This window comes from Marmota monax, unplaced genomic scaffold (genome assembly GCF_021218885.2).
Source record: "Marmota monax isolate L192 unplaced genomic scaffold, Marmota_monax_Labrador192_F-V1.1 WCK01_AAM20220418_F8-fsc00007, whole genome shotgun sequence".
NCBI lineage: Eukaryota > Metazoa > Chordata > Mammalia > Rodentia > Sciuridae > Marmota > Marmota monax.
The window spans coordinates 1,776,855-1,794,215 of record NW_026692781.1 but is presented as its reverse complement, the minus strand read 5'-3'; the positions used below and the strand labels follow the sequence as shown (position 1 = coordinate 1,794,215).

Here is a 17,361-nt window from a genome sequence, read left to right as displayed (position 1 = left end):
AATAGTCTAATAGCACAATCAACCATACCTAATATATCATAATCACTTAGAAAACATTAACATAATTGTGAAATTCTATAAATCAATAAGCAGACAGTGATGAAAAGCATACTAAAAAACTAAGTTTGTAAAAATCAATGGGTGTGATTGGAAAAGTCATTCAACTTCCCTATGCTTTATCATCTTCAAGGTATGAGAATGGACTAGAAGAGAGCAAATATTATTTTTTACTTGCTCAAATTCAAAGGATCTACTCATTTTATTTCTGCAACACATAAAATAAGTAATTACATTAGACTAAAAGAATAAGAAGAAAAACTAAGAGTTTGAATTATGAAGAGGGGGTAGCTTTGTGAACTACTGGCTTCAAAAAAAGAAAGGGGTTACATTTTTTAAGAAGAGCAGGTGTTGTTGGCTTACTGTTTGTTCCCTTACTGGAAGAGTCTTATAATCTCCATTTGCAAGCGGCATAATGACTTAACTAGAGGTATGATCTAATAGAAAGCCAAACCTACAGGATCACATAATGTACTACGGGCTTTTTGCTTTGGACCTATGTGAGGAATCATTTCAGTTTGCTCAAAATCCTCAAGAAGGAATAGAGAATGCCTTTTGCAGGGGTCCAACATCTCTATACCATTTTCTCCCCCAGAACTCTCCTGGCTTGACAGATCCTCTTCATAATTACTTCTCAAATTGGTATTTTAGAAAAGTTGAATTTCACTTAAAAAGGATCTTTCTAGCATCTATCAAAGACAACTTTATTTTAGTTAGAGAAACATTTTCTCCCCTTAACCTACTCAATAGTCTCAGGTATATTTACATTTAATTAATACCATTAAAAGAAGACAGGAGAAATTTCTGCCAAAAACCCTACTCTACGATCTCTGAAGACTTTGACTACCATTCATCTCTAGATAAATTCATATTGGCAGATTTCTGGAAACTTCTTCCAGCATCTTTAGAAAGTCTGGAGTATGAAAATACATAAGAAAGACTTAATGTAAAAATAAATGTAAGTGTTCAAATTTCAGAAGTTGTCATGTATACTACATGATTATTTAGTCCTATTTCTTGGTTAACTACTCACAGGAGATGTATTCATTTACTTATATGTTTAGTTATGCATATAATTTCATTAATCAGATTTCAGATTCTGCATCCAGTAAATATTTAATATGTTGATCTAAGAAAATCAGAGAATAAAACATAAAAACCACATGTGATCTGATAATTCATACAGTACTATTTTTATATTTGTGCTTGCAGTATTTTAATTGTTTTAATTAAAATTTGTATTTATTGTAAAAATAATACACTTTACATCTGATTTTGTAACTTTTTCTATAACCTAGCAGTATTCATAGTCACTTTTATGCCATTAAATAATCTACTAAAATAAATTATTTGTAATTTTGATCTCAATTGATTTTTTTAAAAATTAGAAAACAGTGTTTATGAAAAATTCACTTCAAGAAGTATGTGAACAAGGGTTTTAAAAACTCAAAAATATAATTATAAGGTTTACGACTGTAACAATTGAATGCCAAAATATTATAGTTCTTTATAATTTCCTACTTTTAGATAACTACATTTCTACAGTTTTTTTTCCCTTTAGAAATCAACAAAGAAGACATAAAGCGAATTGAGACTTGAAATAACTTTTTAAAACTCAGTTTTGATGGGTAACATTTCTCTGGAAGCTTAATTTTGTTTAGTTGAGCACCATAATCATTTGCTGACAACTGGCATTATAAGGATTAAAGCAAAACTTTCTGTTATTCATGCTTATTGAAAACCAAAAGGCATGATAAAATATTTATAATATTTATAATTTCCTCTTTTGTTTGAGTTCTATCCAAGTCACACTGGCTTTCTTGGAAATGTTAGAAAATACAATTGATATGCCATTAACTTTAGGATCATGGTGATTTGTTGGATGATATGTTGTATATTTATTCTTAAATAAGGAAAAATAAAGACTATGTGAAAATAATTTTAATTAAAGATAAAGCATGTAATTTGCATTATTATCATATGTACAAAGCAGTGATCACCTGGGTTTAGCCAGACTTGAACTTTAGTCAAGAGTAGAGAGGAAAATAAGATTCATCTCTACAACAAGGCTCTTTCCATAGGACTCGTGCCACTCTCCTACATCTGTCCTAGGTGCTACTCCTTGTGTCTTTCCCTCATTTTATTTCAACAGTAGCCTCATATCAGTGCCATCCACTGATGAGAAACACAAGACTGTCTGGACTGAATTTTACAATAAAAGCTATATGCATGGTTATCTATTCACATAGCATCAAGGAATGATTTACTTTGATGCTACTCATCTACAAGAAAGAGCATATAAGCCACCCTTGGTTTTTGTTTTTTTTTTAAGAGAGAGAGAGAGAGATAGAGAGAGATAATTTTTTTAATACTTATTTTTTGATTTTCAGCGGACACAACATCTTTGTTTGTATGTGGTGCTGAGGATCGAACCTGGGCTGCACGCATGCCAGGCGGGCGCGCTACGCTTGATCCACATCCCCAGCCCAACAACCTTGTTAATAGCATTAATAAAACTTTGGATCCCAAATCCTTTCATAAATTGAGTGATAGTTTATGCATTTTTGAACAAAATGTTATTACCTAAATGTTCATTTTAATCTAAAGTTATTTTAGCATACATTATTTGATTAAAAACATCAACTCACACCAATAAATGCACATTTCAGTATCATTAAATTGGCCTAAAGTCTTTTAAACCTAAAAATGTTCTTTCTGTACATATTTTTTCCCACTTTTGAAAGTGAATGAAATGAAACTTAGTGACAATGAGCAAATTAAACTCACAACTCTTTTGGTGGGTCTTTATTTATTTTAGAAAATAAAGCAATCTAGCTCATCTGAATGCAGTACCGTTGATATTGCTATCTCTGAAGAAGAGGAAATGGTATATGAATGTGAAAAGTCAAAGTATCTTAAAAATGGTAAGACAAATGTTTCTTTGGTAATGTTATGGAAATTAGACTAAATGTCCCTTAATCTAAATAATACCATTGAATTGACTTTTAATGTAAAGAGTTTGTTTATTTATTTATTTATTTTGCAAAGGGATACAAATATTAACATGCATGAACACTATCCCAAATCCTGGTAGACATTTATAAAAATTTCAAGAAAAAAGTCAACATTGGAGAAAGAGGGATAGAGCCTATTTCCCAGACAGCCTAATGTAGTGGTTGAAAAGATTGACTCTGGAATCAGACAAATGTATACTATTTACTTATCTTCTCTCTGTTTCCTAATCTTCAAAATTATAAGCCCCCTAGGGTTATTAAAAATATTAAATAAGTGTGTATGTGTGCATGTGTATGTACATATAATCTCAGAAGAGAAAGAGAACCTGACCCAAGGAAGAAGTAGCCATTCAGTAAAATAACATCAGCAGCAGCAGCAGCATTCACTGAATTGTCTTATAGTTAATGTAGAAAAGAAGCATGAGTAGTGGTATGGCAGTGAAATATTGTTTATGATGTTGATTTCATTGATCATGCTATAAATAATATTAGGTAAAACTCATCATGTCCACATTTAATTTTACACTATTAATTGTATACCTATATATATTAAAATAGAGCATGATTTAGGACTAAAACAGAAAATCAGCATAGTTAAATCAGCACTGGAAAATACATGTGTGTATGTGCATTCACTGAAGTGAATATGTGTGTGTGTGTGTGTGTTGTGTGTGTGTGTATGTATAGAAGTGGACATATTTATATGTTGAAGTATTTTATACCTCATGATTGAGGTCAATATTTAAAATATTCATGAAAACATCTTACAGCTTTCATAGGAAAACAAATCATGATGATGACACACTTCTATGCTTCATATGAATATTAGAAGTGTCTACTATATGGTTCCAGTCAGTAATCTGACCCACTAGGTATATAGCACACACCATTCAATTACTTATAATTAAAATTGGTTTCTTAGCAATATTAATGAATGATTACAGGTTTGAACATTTGACATCACTGAAAAGTCATCAAAATGGAACTGCTAAGTACTCAAATTTCTATCTTCACAATAATAATAATCTGTTCTCAGCAGCTTAAGCTCTATGTTGCTTATCATCTAAGACAAATAAGAAACATGTCCTGTATTTTTTGACTAGAAATGTATAATTTGACACTGAGCAAAATTGTAAAATGAAATGTTTTTACTTTAAATTCCACCCACATCCATTTCTTCATTTTCTCATCTGTTAATCACTCCACTTTTAAGCCTCACATTTTCTTCTTGCAACTCTCTTGACTGGAAGGCAAAGTTCAGTTTCGAACACATACACACATCCCACAAAGTACTCCATAACCCTTGTTACCTCCTTAAACAGTCACAATCCAATTTCCCATGCCCATGCCAACCAAGAACTGAAATTGAAACAATACACTTTATTTTGTCTCTTTAACGTCTTAAAATAATTTGTGTTTCTAAACAGGAATGTCACATGATATCAAAATGCAATGTTCAGAAGATAATTGTAAGAGCAAGGAATTAATTCTGTTCTCAGATTGTCCTGCATAGTGAGGGGATGTTCTAAGTCACCCTGCCTTTTCCAACTCCTTTTCTCTTACTACTAATGAGCCAACGAAGTTAAGCTTTTCTTTTTCCCCTTAGTGATTATACACACTATAGTAAAGGTAACAATCAAATGTTCACAAATATGAGACCAGCTGTATTAGAGTCTATAAATAAATAATTATGAAGGCATAGAGAAGAAGGTTTGAGATGTTTCTTTCCATGCATTTGCTACATGCTTGTTCTGGATGGTTTCATTTTTGACAGGTTTTGACCAAAGATCTTCACCTGGTCAAATCAGTAGAGTATCCAAGAAAGCAAAAATTTGGCAGAACATAAGGAAAACCTGCTGCAAGATAGTAGAAAACAGTTGGTTTAGGTGTTTCATTGGCCTCGTGACTCTGCTAAGCACAGGTGCCCTGGTAAGTGAGCCCACCGTTTGAGTGATGTTTAATGGGGACAAATGTTTCATAATTCTTGCTTTCAGAAAGTCACCTTGCCAGATTTCTTTTCCCAGAATACTTATTACTTAGTACAGCACCGACTTTCACATTCTGTGATTTTAGTTTTAGAAACTCTATGTTACACTTTCTTGGAAAGTTCATCAATGTATCATTTAATATGAATATTAAATTTAAGTGTAAAGATTTAATCAATAATGTCATTTCAAAATATATGAGTTACAGTGGGAAAAGTAAATAAAAAAATACCTGATTCTCCTGATTTTAATAAAGTTTTAATTAATAATTTAGGTACTCAAAACTGTTATATTGTCGTGGTACTATGGTTCCTATTCCACAACAGAAAGGAAGTATTACATGATTTTTAAGGGCCTTTGAACTGTGAATGTATTTACCCTTTGACCCAAAGATCATAATTCTGGAATATTATCCTACAAATATCTGAACATGTACTAATTGCATAAAAGAGGTTATTCACAGAAAGATTTTTTAAATAATAGTAAAGTTTGGGTGGGGAGAAAGTCTATAATAGGTGAACATTTCTAGTATGTTACAATGACCTCATGGATTACTGTGCAATTATTTTTTAAAAAATGATGCCAAATGCATACTGATACTGCAATACTCCTTGATATGGTAAAGAAAAATAAGAAAGGTCTAGTATAATATGTAGTCATGCTGCATTTTATGTAGGAAAAGAAGACTAGAATGTGTAATGAATTTGGTTGCATTTGGTTAAAATAGGTCAAATCTGAATATACAAGAACTAGTTAATTGTGTTATATAGGGCAAAGACATTGAAGTCATGGTTGGGAACCAGACTTTGCAACTAATGTCTTTTCAAAGTAAACTTTATATTGATGCTTACCACACATTCTGAAGACTGTACATCACGTCTTGGGTGTCCAGCATCAATGATCTACACAGAGTGAATGCACCTGTGTAATTGTCACTTGGATTGATAAACAGAACATCACTGAAACTCTAGAACTGTACTCTCACCCCTTGCAGTTACTTCCCCTCTCCAATTGGTAGTCATTTTGTGGATGTCAAATGCCATAGATTACTTTTATCCATGTTTGTACTTTATAATAATAGGTGCAAAAAGTTCTGTGCTTGTTTATTTCTTCCTCTTTGCATCTTGGAGCATCCCACTTTCTTGTGATCATTGGAGTCAATTATTCCTTTAGTCTGATAACTTCTTTCTTTTCATCTTACTACAAAATTTACCATATGACATCTTAGTTCAAGTTTTAGTGAAGACAGACTGTCTTCTAATGCCCTATTCTAGGATCAAAAACTTCTGATTCCACTTTTCCCAGTGTTAAGGTAAGGGAAGAACAAATACCCAAGCTGACTTGCTAGATGCTCTTCCCTACATCTTTTTCCATCACAGATTTTTTTCAAGCATCATGGTATCTTTACGTGGCTCAAGGGGAACAGTTACTTAGAATGTAACAAATCTATTTTAGAATACTTTCTTGCACTAGGCCCTACTGAAAAGTAACAGTTTTCATGTGGTATTGTCATACCCACTGGTATTGTCAGTCTTTCTTAGTTTTAGAAGATGTATGTCTCTCCAAAAGATCTAGAGAATTTACTATTTCTTGTTCCTAAGATGAGATTTATAGGATGTCATCATATAATGATGAATATGATGTTAATTACTGTCACTGGAGAGTGACTGCATAATCGACATATTTGCCCTTTTATCTAGCTTTATATTCTATCCTCTCTGATCAAGCTTGTAGTAGACTAAAGAATGGTTTCTAAATATGCTCATGTCATAGTCCTCAGACCTTGTGAATATTAATATATGGCAAAAGGGTCTTCTCAGATATAATTAATTTAGAATCTTAGACTGGGGATATCACCCTGGATTATCCATATGGACCTGATGTAATCACTGAGGTCCTTACAAAAAAGATGCAAGAGGAGTCAGAGTCAGAAGAAAAGATGATATGAGGATGAAAGTGCCTACCCTGGCGTCAGATGCTCTGAAGAGGAAGGGAGATGATGCAAGCCGGGTAATGTAGGCAGTCCTCAGAAGCTGAAAAAGAATGGAGATAGATTATCTCTTCAGAGCCTCATAAAGAAATCAGCCCTAGGGCTGAGGGTGTAGCTCAGTGGTAGAGCAACTTGCCTAGTAACCATGAGACATGGGTTTGATCCATAGCACCAATAAATAAATAAATAAATAAATAAATAAATAAATAAATAAATGTATTGTTTCCATCTGCAACTAAAAATATACATGAAAAAAAAAGAAATCATCCTCCCTAACACTTTGATTTTAGCCCAATGACACAGATCTCACTTCAGTCATTGTAATAACATAGATTTGTATTGGACCCTCATTTTGTGCTACTCTCTTGTGCAGCATTGGAATGTAATATCCAGCTCCTCAGGATCCCAGGCAGACTCTCTCACTTCCTTTCAGCATATATTACTGCATCCTACCTATGAACCAAGTCCTCTAGAATACAATCCCTGTCCTTCCTTAGCAATATTAGTGCTTCTCTAGCTACTTTATGAAGACATTTGACTCTTTATTCTGCTGGTGGCCTGAACGGAAAGAGAAGGTAGATCTTTTTTTTTTTTTTTTTTAAAGTGGTTTTTAAAGGCATTTCTGTCATTAAGGTTTCTTCATGCTCCTCAAACAATATTAGATTCAGTTTGATTTTACAGGGAAGCTCTGCAGTTGGAGGGTACAATAATACTCCACTTTCATTGAAAAGATTGCTGACTTTAGCATCTCTGTGTCAATCAGCCATTGTCTGATGTGTATCCCGTTTGGAGTGGAAATCTGCTCCTGGGTGAGAAATCTGGCCTCCTTCTTGTATGGTAGATGCAATTCTCCAGAGAGTTTCAGTTGTGTGTTATCAAGCAATACTCAGAGTCACTATGGAAGGAGTAGATTTTCCCAATAAAGGGGCCCTTGGTGAGCAACACCAGAATCAATACACTATGTACTTTTGAAGAATATGTTATGTGATGTGATGTATTGGATACAATTATGTCATTTGTAATTTCTATTGACTCTCCATCTGCTATATTCTTACTAATGTAGTTAATACTTTGTTTCTGTTGTACTTTTAACTATAAAAAGAATGTAATTTTTTCCCACTATGACTGATCTTTTTCTAGACCTTTTGGTTTCAATTTTAAATATATTTTCTTAACCTTTATTTTGTGCACACAAATTTATTCTTATGAGACCGATCCCTTGATCAATATGAAGTGTCCTTCTTCTTTAGTTATGCATTTTATTGTATTTGAGATAGAATTTCATTCCTTTACATGTGAAAGAGTTTGTTGAAATTATATTAGGCAAATCCTTAATTTTTTTTACCCACAGGCTTTTGAAGATATATATATAGATCAACGAAAGACTATTAAAATCTTATTGGAGTATGCTGACATGATCTTCACTTACATCTTCATTCTTGAAATGCTTCTAAAGTGGATGGCATATGGTTTCAAAGCCTATTTTTCCAATGGCTGGTACAAGCTGGACTTCATGGTTGTCATTGTATGTATCTTATAAAAAAATATTTAAAGGCTATTTGATTTACTCCTATTTTTACTCTTTCATATCTCATTGTTTTGCTTCATTATAGCTCCTGTTTCCCTTCTCTGTACATTTTTTAGTGGTTCACATGTCATCTTTATTTATCTATTTAACATCTATCCTCATCTTGTCATTCTAATATTTTAAAAGTTCAGGACTAGGCTCCTGGATTATTGTAATACCTGTGAATCCACCGCTAACAGAACAGGTTTGTTGCACAATATCTTGAAAATATCAGCTTCCTAAGGTCTTTAAATTCTACTGAGTTGACTTTTAAATAAATAAATAATATCCACAATTGAGTAAGTATTATAGCAAGCAACCAGAATTTCTCATTAGGACCACTGCAATAAATTCAAAACTTGTGTTTAATGAACAAATGACTCCACATTCTAAAGCCAATAGAGAGAGATCTCCTCAATAGGGAACTCCTCAACCTACAATTAATGGCTTGCAATAACTGACCTCTGCCTTTTAAATTAATTTTTACAAATTTATCTTCTACTCCAGTCAAACTGCACTTTACCAAAATCACCTTCCCACTTTCTAGTCATTGTTCTTACATGTCTACACCACTCTTTGCTTATTTATATAAATGACTCCCATGCTTCAAAGCCTAACTCAAGATCATCCTCCCTTTAATATAAAGAAAAAAATGTTCATCTATGTTGACTTGAAAATTTAGAAAACATGAAGATATTAATAAAATGTAATCATAGCTCTATCACCTTGCTCAATTTTGATTAATATTTCTCAAACATTAATCATTTTTATCTACACATATTTACTTTTAAAATCACTTAGTACATAGTTATACTTTTTGTAATTTGTACTTTTGACTTAATAATATTCATATCTTTCTTGAGGCCTGGTTTATGAAATCTTATTGGGTATATTTTATTAATCATAATTACACATGGGTGAATATATGAATATATTCCAAATCTTGTTTTAATGCATATATCATATACAAATACTGTGTTGCAAATAATTATAAAATTGATTCTTTAATTTTAATTGTAAAATATCATTATAAATATAATTCTTCATCATAAAGAATATAAGTACATATGCATATTAATGTTGTTATACTCTTTATTACAGAAAAAAATTGTTTTATATTTTTAAGTGATTTTAACAATTATGATCTTATAATTTGTTCTAAGTCAATAAATAATAACATTTTGAAACATCTGAAAATATTTCAAAGTTTTATTGACAGCTTTGACTATTATTTTATAATAAATATGAAGTTTATTTTATATGTTATTTCAATTAAGATTCATATTAACTCTTTTTAAAAAATATTACAGGTGTTTTGTCTTAGCTTATTAGGCAAAACTCGGGAAGATTTAAAACCACTTACTTCCATTAAGTTCCTTCGGGCACTCAGAGTTCTATCTCAATTTGAAAGAATGAAGGTAAATATAAAGTTTCTAGACTGATATATGAGTTTTTATTTGAGATTACTAAATTTCTGTGAATAAACAAGATTTGTTGTCTTTTCATCAATTTCAATATAACAAAAACCTTATAGCCTATAGCATGAAAATAGAGGGGAATGTATATATTGGTTATGTTTATTGAGATTTTAGGTCCTTATTGCTCATAAGATATGAAAACTAATAAAGCTGAGTGAAAAGACCATAATAATCCACAGGGAAAATATTGTTTCACAAACAATACCTTTCTAACTCAAATAAATACATGTTAGTGGAGTTGTCTCAATTTTTAAATATGTAACTGTCAGAAAATGAAACTTTGATAGCTAAATTTTTAATTGTGAAAATATTGTACACACAAAGTTGTTATTTACTAAATGAGAGGAAACTTTGAATTCTAAAATAAATTAAATTTTTTAAAATCAGACATCACAAATTATTAATTTTTACTTGTCATTCCCCCCTATTACCATGTTAAAGACTTTTCTAACCCATATAGAGTACAAATAGATTCATTTATATAAAATGTCCAGGGTTTCATCTTTTGCACTGTAATAGAAATCCCATATGGTTCAAACTAAAAGAAACAATGGAGTCTATGGTCACCATGAACAGTAATCATATGTATGCAGATAAACAGTGGTCAATTGTGTGCAGAAATGAAAGGAAAAGTCCAATTGTACCTTTTATTACATATTTACATATATGTGCATTTTACATTTTTATTTATGTAGATTACTTAACATTAGTCTCAGTACTTAATTAAAAATACCCAATATTACACCTTCAATTCTATGATACGACTGAATAAAAAACCTATTTATGTTTAAGCTGCATTAACTTTGTAATTTATATACTTTATCTTAACATTTAAAGTGTCATTGATTAAGAAACCTTAACACTTAAAATCTTTCTGCTTGATCAAAAGCATTTTTACATCAAAATTGAAGTGAGAATTCAACTAGAAATATATGTAATTTAAAATATATATTTAAAAATATCAGAAAATTTAATACTAACACCTTTATAGAGAATATACATAAATACACATATATGAATCACAAGCACATTTATTATACATTTTTGTATATTTTTTAGTGGTTCTGGGGATTGAATTCAGAGCCTATCACATGCAATGAAGTGCCCTACCACTAAGTTACACCCACAGTCCGCATTAATTATATTGGGAATATTTTATTACATATATATATATATATATATATATATACATATATATATATACATATCCAATATATTTACCCAATCATATATATACCCAATATATATATATATATATATATATATATATATATACCCAATATATATTATATACATATAATATATATTGGCATATATACGCCAATATGATATTATTTTTATTTTTATAATTCATGTGAATCTTTGGTTGACTCATTATAACAAGACTTAGGTTTGATCTATGTATTTCTCAAATGTATTTTATTTATTGGAGTTGGGGAAGAAACAGTTTATGTAGCAAATACAGAAAAATTCTAAATATTATATACCTATAACACAAAAATCTAAAATAGTAATTGTAGTTGATAACTATAAAACAGATTTTATTAACCACATCATGGAACTTTGCAATATGGTGATATTTATCTCTGATTCTAAACCAAATTGTGAAAAATTAGCTGAATTATGTAATTATAATAAATTACATATGTAATTAGAATTTAAAAATTTTACATTTTTGATCTAAAGTTCACATGTTCATTTTTTTTTTATATGCTAGGTGGTTGTGAGAGGTTTGATAAAAACAATTTTACCCACTCTGAACGTGTTTCTGGTCTGCCTTATGATCTGGCTGATATTTAGTATCATGGGAGTACACTTATTTTCTGGCACATTCTATGAATGCATTGACCCAATAAGTGAGGAAAGGTTTCCTGTATCTGAAGTCAAGAATCGGAGTCAGTGTGAAAACCTTGTGTTGAATGAATCCATGCCATGGGAGAATGCAAAATTGAATTTTGATAATGTTGGAAATGGTTTCCTCTCTTTGCTTCAAGTAGTAAGTACCCTTTTGAACTTTCTTTCTTTTTTAAATCAATAATATGTTCATCCACGTTGTAAGTTGAAGGTCAAGGACAAGATATGAATTATTAATACATTTGGTTATAAGATATTTTATCAATTGCTATTTAAGGCAGAAGTTTTATGAGACATACTATAATTTGGAGTGACAGAGGTGACAATTTCCTGCCCTATTGGGAGGAAGAAGTGAAGAGAACAGAAATAGCAGATATTGGCCAAACCTGCTTCCACCATCACTGACCATGTGGTCACATGACCACAATTCCTTGGTCCTACTTGAGTTGCCTTTAGTATTTTTCTATTTGCTGCTTTCAGAAATGGCTACTAAGGAAACCCAGTATCTAGCAGACATTAAATGACAGACATTCCTTTCTTATTTATCTCACAGAAAATCACATCTATAACAGCTATCAGTAATTCTGGCATTTGGCAGCATGCACTTCTTTACCATCCATTTCCCTATTTTTCTTTTTTTAATATAAACTATTTTAAAATATTTTATTATTAATTATAAATAGACTGAGTAAAATAACTGACAGATAATATATTAATTAAAAAGCTAAATACCTCAGTTATCCAATATGTTGAAGTATGGCAAGTTTTAGTATCAAATGTTTTAAAGTGTTAATAGCAAATTGAGTTGTACTTTTTATTTGCCATGAAATACAGATTTCCCTAAGAACTAAATATATATTATTTTTTATAGGCAACATTTAATGGATGGATCACTATTATGAATTCAGCAATTGATTCTGTTGGTGTAAGTACCATATAATCTTAAAGGCATTATTAAGATTCAAGCAAAGTCATTTTTGTAACTCAAGCACAAGAGATAGGTGATAATTTATAGAAATTTAATATTTCAGGTTGGGTATTTCATGGGCAATTAAATCCTTCCAGAAATATATGTAATGATTGAGTCCCAACAGGCCCATTTGAGGGATTACCATATTTTATAACAATAATTAAATAAATAAATAAACTTTAGAGTTTAAATAAGCAAAGCAATAGCGTTCTTTTTACCAGAGAGTAAAAAGAAAACATTACCTTGAATAACATTGTTAGACTTTCTTATCCTAAATTGTTTTATGAATCTTAGGTTTACATAAATTATCACCAATATTTTACTAATTTTTAAAAATTCAATTTTAGGTTAATATGCAGCCTGATTTTGAGTACAACGTCTACATGTATTATTACTTTATCAGCTTCATTATCCTTGGATTATTTCTTCCTCTGAGTATGCTGATCAGTGTTATTATTACTAATTTCAACAAGCATAAAATAAAGATAAGTATAATAGTCCTTTTTTGTTCATCAATGACTGAAAAAAAAACAAACACATTTATAAAAATGCCGATTCACATAGCTCAATGTCATTTTTAATTTTTTAAAAATTTTTAGTTGTAGATAGACACAATATCTTTATTTATTTTACTTATTTTTATGTGGTTCTGAGGATTGAACCCAGTGCCTCCCACATGCTAGGAAACTACTCTGCCATTGAGCTATAACCTCAGTCCTCGATGTCATTTTTATTTGGTACAAATGCAATAAAAAATAACTGATGTTCTTGCACATTGTTGCACATTGCTGTAATGTTCTTCCTTATATTGATTTCAGTATTTAATATATACACAGCCAGATTAAAAGTTAAAAATTAGGGCTGGGGTTATACAGTGGTAGAGCGCTTGCCTAGCATGTGTGAGACACTGGGTTTGAACTTCAGAATCACATAAAAATAAACAAATAAAGCCATTCTGTCCAACTACAACTACAAAAAAATTTTAAGTTAAAAATTGCCTGTATTTCTATATGTATATTTTATAAATAATGATGTGCTGGAAAATGAATATTAATATTGTGTATCTGCTCAAATATATGAAGTATACACCAATATACTCAATGCCTCCTAAGTAGGAGTACTCAAACCCAGGAATAGAGAATTCAGAGACAGAATTGAACAACCACTTGTGTGCACAAAGACTCCCTTCAGGGCTGCCACAAAAGTAAAGACCTCAAAAGACTGTGAGTCCATATAGATGCCCTACTAGGGGCTCTACTGTCAAAAAGCCTTTCAAAAACATCAAAAGAAAAAAATGGTTTAATTTGGAATTTCATCTTCAGCTGTGTCATCAAACTAAATCACGTGCAAAATCTGGTATAACATTTTGAGTCTCTGCTAATCAGATGGTAATAGAGAGCTCAGCGATCAAACACAGTTCTGATTGGGTGCTTCAGCTTCCTGGCCACTTCCAGCTGTGGGTAACTTCCCATGCTTTGCTTCTGTACTACCTGTTGTTGACTCCTGTCAGTGTTAAGTGACCAGGTTCTATTTTAGGGCATTAACAATTCCTAATTCCTATATTATCATAAAATTATATGCACTAGAAACACAAAAACAATTCAGCTGTAGGCGGTGCTATGAAGTCAGCACAAGGTACTTTTGGAATAATAATAAAAATATTTTCTGATAGTATCTATAAAGCAAAGCAACATAGAATCTTGAAAATATATATTTGACCAATTCTCTTCATCCCTGCATATTAAAGGGCACAATAAGCTCTACTTTTATCTGCTGAGTTCAGCCATCCTTAGTAAACTTCTGAAAAGTGAAAGGGCCTCAAAAGACTGAAAGGAGAAAAATAGCGTTAGCTGCACACAGGAAATACAAAAAAGAAAAAAAAAAGGTTTTTCAATATCACTCATTCACTCATTGCCAGCATTCCAGGTTTTGTATGTATTTTTGTACAAAGTTGAAAATGTTCAAACATGATTTAGTTTCTTATATTTAAGCTTTTTGCCAAAGTTAGATCAATAATTCTCAAATTTTCTATAAGGGAAAATTTGGATTATATGACATTTTAACATCTTTTTCTTTCATTTCTTTACCAAGGAGGCTCAAATATCTTTATAACAGTAAAACAAAGGAAACAGTACCATAAACTGAAGAGGCTAATGTATGAAGACTCCCCTAGACCAGTACCTCGCCCAAGAGTAAGAAGAAGTCTAGATCTTTTTTTGAAGCTTTAAAAAGATTGACTTTATTTTAATGAAAGTGTGCTTCCAAAATTCTTAACAAATTATTTTGACAATATTTGTAAAATATGTTCCTTGACAAAACTTTTAATGACCATTTTTTTTGCATGTGCATTGTTTTCACTATACACTGTCATTGTAGTTTGCAAAAATTTAGACTCACTTATTTTCCTAATTATTTTAGGAGGAAAGCTGTAGAATCTAAAAACTATGTGCATGAATATTTAACCTACTAATAAAACTATTAAAGTTATTTTCTTTATTCACAGAATAAGTTCCAAGGCTTTATCTTTGACTTGGTAACAAATCAAGTTTTTAATATCATCATCATGGTTCTTATCCATGTTCAAGCAGTAACCATTATGATCCAAAGTGATGAACAGAGTCAACAAATGGATATTGCTGACTACTGGATCAATGCAATTCTTGTTATATTGTATACTATAGAATGTATACTGAAGCTCATCTCTTTCCATTGTTACTATTTCACAATCATATGGAACATTTTCGATTTTGTGGTGGTAATTTTCTCCATTACAGGTAAGATTTGCTTTGTCACAATTTCCTTTGTAGTAATATCAATTCAAGAAAACTCTCATAAAAAAAATTCTCTAGTATTTTAAGAAGCAAAAGAGGTAGAAACTTTCTTACTCACAACATAAAAATCTCACATTTTTTTGCATTCATACATACTTACATGCCTGACAGATAATATTTGAAAATACAATTCTTGAACCAATGGCAAAGATTTCATATCACAAACCACTAGATAAATGCTGGTTTATACATTCGGTATAAAACATGCATTCATTTTCTAGATGATACTGTAAGGATCTTTATGTATTAGAATGCCATGATTTGTCAAGCTCATTGTTGTTCTGTTTCCTCTAATATTAAAAAAAAAAAAAACTATTTTAACTTTTACATATGAGAATTTTAGGTTTAAATTAGTTGTTTGCTAGTTTTCTATTACTTTGGAGATCTCAATTATTTAACATTTTTAAAATTATTCTTTTGTGAATAGACATTGTGCTACATGCAAGAGTACAGTGATCAATGAGATAGGCATAATTTCTGCATGCACACAGTTTATAGTCTATTAAAGGTTACAGATAATTGAATAGTGCATTTAAATGCTGTGCTCTTGAGGTTGGTAAAGGAGATGCAGGGTGCTATAGCAGCATAACAGGGAGAAGCACCTCCAGTAAGTAAAGGTCAGAGAAAAATGTAAAATTCAAATAGAAATTTATGGATGTGTTTCAGGCAAAAAGAAGTTTCTTTGTCTACTGCTCTATGACACACTCACCAAAATGTAAACTCGATGAGAGTGTGGACAAATTGAAGAGTTCATTGTGTCAAGCACTGTTCTATGTATTTGTTGTTGGAAAATGTAGATAAATAATTTGCCCATCTGTACTTTAAGAAAATTCAGTCGATACGTGAATTAATGCAACTAGTTATTCAGAGAAAAAGTATAAAAAACTTGATAGAAGAGTACATAAAGTCAGGAGGGAGGTAACAGGAAGAAAACAGGTGAATTACAGAACTAAAGCACTCTGTGAGATTGAAGTAGAAATTATTAATCAATCAGAGAACTGGGGTTGGGGAGGGGGATAAAATAATATTATAGCCAAAAGATAACTGAATTTGAGATTTCAAGGTTGTCAGGTATCCTGGGTCAAGAATGGAGTTGTACATATGGACTACTGAAATTAAATGATTAAAAAAAAACTATAAAAGTTTGAAAGGTTGGAAACTCAGAGACAGGCCTTTGAATGGGCTATGGTAGAAGATTCTGGGGTGGAACAGAAGTGACTCAATTCCTGAAGTCTTTAATGAATATAAATGTGGTGCAATGAGTAGATTGCAGAGCCAAAGAATGGTAGAAATGGTATAGTTGAATGGTGGTAGGATCCACAGAGTTTCAGAACTTTATTCTACTTTTTAATTAAAAAACATAGTGGGAAAGAGAAGTGTCTGGAAACCTCACTGAGAAGATAGAAAAAATGCTATTCCATCTTTCTTCCCTGAGAAACATGGAGTTGGAGGTGGAGGGTGATGAGCTGCATGCACTTGAAATTAGTGCCTGGGAAATAATGTCAACAGGATGAATTCAGATTTTAGAAAAGAAAAAGAGTTTTAAAATTTAGTAGTGAGGATGTGAAGACAATTTGTTTAAAATTAAATGAGGATACTTCCTACATAAGATGAG

General features: G+C 31.2%; 1 protein-coding gene across 3 annotated transcripts in view; it reads left to right on the top strand.

Annotated features, from left to right (window-relative positions):
• The window catches only part of Scn7a (sodium voltage-gated channel alpha subunit 7), an 88,831-nt gene that overhangs the window by 67,280 nt on the left and 4,190 nt on the right, over positions 1-17,361 (top strand). For all 3 annotated transcript variants that reach the window (XM_046447547.2, XM_058580152.1, XM_058580153.1), the window contains 9 exons: positions 2,876-2,981; positions 4,846-5,000; positions 8,398-8,571; positions 9,924-10,031; positions 11,809-12,087; positions 12,817-12,870; positions 13,263-13,400; positions 15,003-15,107; positions 15,419-15,689. In XM_046447547.2, coding sequence (XP_046303503.1) covers positions 2,876-2,981; positions 4,846-5,000; positions 8,398-8,571; positions 9,924-10,031; positions 11,809-12,087; positions 12,817-12,870; positions 13,263-13,400; positions 15,003-15,107; positions 15,419-15,689 — 1,390 coding nt within the window. The remainder of the gene's footprint in view (positions 1-2,875; positions 2,982-4,845; positions 5,001-8,397; positions 8,572-9,923; positions 10,032-11,808; positions 12,088-12,816; positions 12,871-13,262; positions 13,401-15,002; positions 15,108-15,418; positions 15,690-17,361) is intronic.